General features: G+C 50.0%; 2 protein-coding genes across 2 annotated transcripts; one reads left to right on the forward strand and one right to left on the reverse strand.

Annotated features, from left to right (window-relative positions):
* Window positions 1-881: 881 nt before the first annotated feature.
* Window positions 882-1,712, reverse strand: CC84DRAFT_1091120 (uncharacterized protein; the record flags this gene model as incomplete). Its single annotated transcript, XM_018174389.1, has 2 exons — window positions 882-1,586; window positions 1,638-1,712. 2 exons carry the CDS (start codon window positions 1,710-1,712, stop codon window positions 882-884), a joined length of 780 nt encoding a protein of 259 aa, XP_018035722.1.
* Window positions 1,713-3,017: 1,305 nt separating this feature from the next.
* On the forward strand, window positions 3,018-4,304 carry CC84DRAFT_1243555 (cytochrome P450; the record flags this gene model as incomplete). Its single annotated transcript, XM_018184117.1, has 2 exons — window positions 3,018-3,637; window positions 3,686-4,304. 2 exons carry the CDS (start codon window positions 3,018-3,020, stop codon window positions 4,302-4,304), a joined length of 1,239 nt encoding a protein of 412 aa, XP_018035723.1.
* Window positions 4,305-6,163: the final 1,859 nt, after the last annotated feature.

A 6,163-nucleotide genomic window follows, 5' to 3' on the forward strand; every position in this document is an offset into this window, starting at 1 on the left:
AATAGGATATAGGCTTTATACTAAAGGCGCGCCTCCTATTTACTATTAGGTATTTACTAGCCTAGAGACGCGACACGAACGCGACTATAGGAATATATATTTGGGCCTACTAGTAGGAACGCGTATTCAGGCCTACTATAAGGACGAATGCAGTCTCCTACATTAAGGGTAGTTAATGAGGTAAGTTAGCTCTATTTCAGCTACACTAAGATGAGGAGACAATAGGTATAGAGGGCTGGCTTGTATTTATGCGTAGTTGCCGCGCGGAATAACCTTCCACTCTAGGTAGCAATATCGTACAAAGTCGCATAAGGCAGTCGCGCCTAAGCGCGAGGTCATATAACCTACTGGTATGCTAGGCCGTCACACCTACCAGTAGGAACGCGTATTCGGGCCTACTAGCAGGAACACGTATTCGGGCCTACTAGTAGATCTTATATCTTCTTAGTGCTTATAGAAGTAGGAAGGCGAGATAATACTGAATTTTGATGAGGCGAGGCGCTAGGCAGGGGTAGGATGGATGCGAGGACGGTGATTGGTCGAAAACCCACTTGAGGGCTCAGGTGGATTATGCATATATCTTAGGACAACAGTGATGCTGAAAATTGCAACAGAGGAACTCAAGTCAATAAGATAAGAGCGCTAGACAAGAGAGTCATAACATACGGTGGCGCTTCAGCTACAGGACGTCAAGCCGACATTCAGGCTCTGTTCCTCAGGCTCTGCCAATCAGTGTGCACGTACTAGCTTGGCGCAGATACTAATGTGATAGCCTGAATTCTCATGTTTGGGGCTTAGTGAAGACCGCAGCTCGGTGTGCTACATACCACGTGATTTGAGCTGTTACAAAGGTTTGCTGTGACAAGGGTTTGCTCCTTCACTCACTTGCCAGCACCATTATTGCCCAGAAACGCCAGCGGCCGTGGTTTACCAAAGGTGTCGCACGGCAGAAATCTCCATGCCTTGCTGTGCTTCCTCGCAAACAGATAGTGCACAAAGTACGCAGACCCCATGGGCATCTTGGGCCAGTCGTTGCCGCCCTCGAAGGTCTTGTCACACAGCCCCAGCACCATTGGCGGCACGACCGACTTGTCCTGCTTGCCCGCCTCAGCCTCGCACTGCTGATAGATGTTGAGCAACTTCTTGCTGTGCTCCGTGTTGGCTGCGACCGAGTCCATGGCCCACAGTGTGTCGATTTCGTCGGCCAGATGCTGTCGCAATATCGGGGAGAATCCATCCACCAACTTTTGGACGTGTGCGCCTGAGTATGAATCCGCGGTGGTGGCAGTAGCATACTTCTGCAAGCCGGACAGACCCTCGGAGAACTCGTGATGCTGCTCAACGTTGTGCGAGAGTGAGCCCGGGGCAACGCCCGGCACAGCCTCGAAGCCTGGAAACATCTGCTTCTCCTCGATGGTGTGGTGGTGCAAGACCCAGGCGGACCATGAGGCAATGAAGAAGAGAAAGTCTGCCGCGTCGCCTTGCTGGACGTGGGGAGCTTGCAGGTAGATGGCGTTGAGGCCGCGTAGCATGGCATTGTGGGCCCAGGCCATTTCATTGGCGATGTAGTGTGCAGGGTGGTCGTTCTATTCTGTAGTCAGTCGTGCGAAGCAGCTCAGATGTGTTGCTAGTCTCACTGTGTCTTTGGTGGCAGATGGCGTCTGGATCAAGGGCAACGGACCGTCGGCCCAAGCTGGAGTAGAAGGAGCCATTGTGGCATGGGGCGTAGATGTGTGGGGGCGGGGAGAAGAAGACGGGGAAAAGTGGTCGAGAAGTGGTCCAAGAAAGGTGATTGCTGTCTGGAGGGTCGACAGGTCTGAGGTCATCGCCCATCGCCCAGTCACGTGGTGTCAGTGGCACCTGCCTGGGCACAGTAGCAAGTGGCACAACCAAAGAAGCGTTTGCCTAGCAACCCTTGCTCTTGCAAAACTATGAGGTATGTGCCGCAGCGCTAGCACGACACTGCTGCTTATGTGGCGCGTCTGCAGCTGAGTGCATCACGCGGGTGAACATTCAGCCTTACACTGCTACATCTGACGTGCGTCGTGGACCAGAACTCTAAGGCCATTTGTTCCGTGCGAGGATGCCGTTAACAGGGGTCGAGCTAACTGTGCATCCAGTTCACATGAACATGGGGGCCAGAGTGGATTACTGGTTATTGATCTATCTCCGAGCATATCAACGAATCAAATCATACTGTCTCGATCTACAGGTGGCACAGTGTCTGTGGGCTAGCCTCGGGTTAAACTTGCCACCAGTACGACGAGTTTACCCATGCGCCGGAGCCCCTCTGCCCTTGCTTACGCCTGCAACCACTGTCTCGGTACAGGTACAGTCTTGGCATTCCTGCAAGCGCACCTCCGCCACCATAATACCACCTCATATGCAGTGGCCCCTGTCGACTGCCATGACGTTCTTGAAGGTTACCGCGAATTTGCCAAAACAAGTCCGAAACATGTCCAAGTCTGGAACCGGTCTCGGGCCGGTTAAATCAGGATCTTTAGAGGTCTGCGATCTATCTAATTACAACCTCTTCGTCAGCGTTGCGATTCTTACAGACACCCAGAGATTTTGTAAAGTCTAAGACACCATGACGGCCGAAGGTCTCCTCTCGACCGTGTCTTCGCATATTCAGCGCTCGTTCTCCGAACCATGGAGCATGCTGCTACTCGGCTCACTGCTGGCGTGGATGACATGGTACCTATGGAGATTCTACGTATCTGCCAAACTATATCCTCATGAACCTCCGCAACTTCCCTACTATGTACCATGGCTGGGACATACGATATCATTCATGCGGTGCGCAGAGAAGGTGTACGCTCAGGGCAGGTTCGTTTCGACTCCCGAAGCGTGTTCAGCATTTCTGACACAATATCAGTCGGCACTTTGGAACAAAAGACGTTTATGCTCTCACCATTGCTGGAGGGACAACGATAGTTGTTACTGACACGGCGGACTTGGCCGCGGTTTGGAAGAACACCACTTAGCTCAGTTATGACCCCTTTGTGTCCCGCATGATGACCGCTTTCGGCATTTCTAAGAAAAATGTGGACAGGAGCTTTCAGGCTGATCCCAGCTCGTTCATTCCACATTCCTACAGCCATTCCCTGCTCGTCTCCGATAATCCGCGTCAAAAGTGCTATATGCATCTCCAAAGCGACTGGTTCAAGAAACAGCTTCTTCCGGGTGCAAGTCTCACCCAGCTCCAGGATGATTACTCATACCACTTGGATCGTGTCATGCATTTAGAAAAGTTCCAGGGGCACTTTGTCACAAGCCACCAATCGGATTCTGAGGTAACCGTCTCTCTCGGTAGATTTACACGCCATATCCTCTCACATTGCTCCTTCCGTGCTTTCTTTGATGAGACGCTTTTTGAGCTCGAACCAGATTTTGCGAAGATTTACCAGACGTGGGAGGACGATAGCTGGAAGGTTTTCTACAACTATCCTTACATTCTTGCAAAAGATCTGCACGATGCAAGAATCCGAGCAATTGACACGCTGGCACGGTATTATCAACTGCCCCACGAAGCAAGGAAGCCTTGCTGGCTCTTCGGGGTTATGAACAGCGAGCTAGAAGCCATAGGCTTCTCTTCGACGGATAGAGCAGGTATGGTCATGATGATTGTTTGGGCGTAAGTACACTGTCGCCAATACGGAATTGCAAACACTGAATCGCACAGTATCAATAACAACGCGCATTACATCTGCTTCTGGATGATCAGCCATATGCTTTGCAACCAGGAATTGTTCACTGCTGTTCGCTCCGAGATCGACGCGTGTTTCGACGGCAAAGGCGCGGTCGGCCTCGACAAGCTGTTGTCACAGTGCCCAAGCCTCGACGGTACCTGGAACGAGGCGTTGCGCCTGTACAACGCATCGACAGCTGTGCGCAAAGCAACAGCCGATTGTTACATTGGCAATAAGATCATCCACAAAGACGACCAGATATTTGGACCGGTGCGCAACTGGCAGCTTGACGGCCACTTCTTTGGGGAGGATGCAGGTACCTTCAGAGCGGATAGATGGTTGAAGCGAAAGGACTTAGCACGCTCCAGAGGTTTCACGCCGTTTGGTGGCGGCCACACATACTGCCCCGGGCGCTACTTTGCACAGAGGGAGACCTATCTATTCATTGCCCAACTCCTGCGAAGGTTCGACCTCCAAGTTGCCGATGCCGAGGGCACCACGATACCCAACCCTCAAGTCCCCCCAGTTGAGATCAACCTTCCCTCTCCGGCAGCTATGCGCCCTGTTGATGACATGCACATTAAAGTGAAAACTAGAAATGTGGTTTCATAGATGGGAAGGCAAATAATTCCAAAGTAAATCGCAATATCTAGGTCAAGATAGTAGGTGGCTCGTTTTCCGCTCTGCTAGACACTGGTATCAAGAAAGGTAGTGGAATACATAGTGTTCGTGGACTAATCAAACTGAGAGGACTGGATGGCCTTCAGAGCAGTTTGGCAAATCACTTATATTACATCATGGGAACCTTGAGGCACTGCTGTCTGTCCTTTTGTCCACCACTCATTTGTAGGAGTCCACCTTTCGACGAGAGCTACTCCACCTTCCGACGGCAGGAAGGGCGTCGATGTGTTGACGTACAGGGTGGTTGCGCGATGGCTTGGAGGCGAAGATCGGGGAACTTGCGTACGTCAACTATAGCGACGATCGCTGCTGACTTATGGTGACAAGCTGTTGGTGATGCGATGTTCCCTGTTGCGAATTTTATTTCACCTGTGTAAGTTACTGTAAATGCTGAGGTTTTGATCCGTAGCGGTCATCACTTGGGTCTAGTTGATTGCCCATAAGGAGGTCGCCAAGACACGGGTTCAGTTCTGAACCTGTTCGCCTACGGTAAAGCCAGGTTGGGGTAGCGAGTGCACGAGGCTATTTGCTCAATCCTTTGTTGATTAACTACCAATAGCTTTCCAGGATGACAGACCCGACGACTTCCCTTGAACGCAACCCTAGGTAACCGTACTCGATGTTACAAGCGGCACGAAAATGCAACATAAACTTCCCGCTCTTTGGTCGTGGAGGCATACGTTATCGTGAACTTGGATAAGCGAGGCTGCAATTTTCGACATGTCGACGTTTTGCTTGTGTTCCAGAAATCTCTTGCGCCAAAGGCAGTAGGTGGGGTCTTCTAGGAACCATTTCCCGGCGTCTTTGTATTCACCTTTTGTTGTGACTCTTGCACAGATCCCATCAAGCTCTGGTTCTGGGTCATCTTTCTGTTTGATCCAATCTCGTGCTTCTTTTGTCTGCTTTACTTCTGACATACAAGGGAGCTCCGCAGAGGGGCTGCCCAATGGCGTTTCACGTCACAAGACCTTATATAGAGACTTAGTGGGTGTTACGGCTACGCCGCAACAGAATGACCTGCAGGATAATTACGATGACAGCGATGACGATGACTGGGGTTTCGACCAGGGCAACGTCGCTTATGGCGACGATGCTTACCATAACATGGACACGTAAGCATCAGGGCACGTGATGAGGTCACGTGACGGCTCTGCGGGCTCTGTGGTGCAGAGCCTACAGAGCCGGCCCTACGGGCTCTGCGAGGCAGAGCCTATAGAGCCAGGTCCGATAGCAGTATATAGAGATGACGGATTCCTACGGTAATCCATCATCATCAATCCACGATACAGTTATTGCATCTAGTTTCCTTATAGGAAAGATTACTCGTAACGTTTTGGCAATACAACCTCACCATAGTTGATTGACGCATCAACCCAACGCAACTATACCGCTTCCTAAAGCCCTCATTTCTTACCAGAACCCCGTTCAAGGTTAGCTCAGCCCCAAGCCAAGCGACCCCCATTACAGTGGGGTTTATAGCTTACTTATATTTATAGCTTACTTATAAACACGTTATTAAGTATACTTAATTTATAGTAGTATTATAGTAAGGAAACCATTAGCATTTACGCTTATCTTATAGATACTTATTACATCTTATAATAGGGTAGTTAAATTATTCCTATCTATAGCATTATATGCGTTTTGGCTATTTATTATTTTCCTCCTTTACTTAGTAGTAGTAAGGGCAGCATTAGTTATAATAGAGGAGGTTCGTGAAGTTATTCATTCGTTATAGCAAGTTTAATGGATTTTGCACTAGGGTGTTAAATCCAGAAGGGTAGCTAGTC

The sequence above is a fragment of the Paraphaeosphaeria sporulosa genome (genome assembly GCF_001642045.1).
Source record: "Paraphaeosphaeria sporulosa strain AP3s5-JAC2a unplaced genomic scaffold CC84scaffold_5, whole genome shotgun sequence".
Classification (NCBI taxonomy): Eukaryota; Fungi; Ascomycota; class Dothideomycetes; order Pleosporales; family Didymosphaeriaceae; genus Paraphaeosphaeria; species Paraphaeosphaeria sporulosa.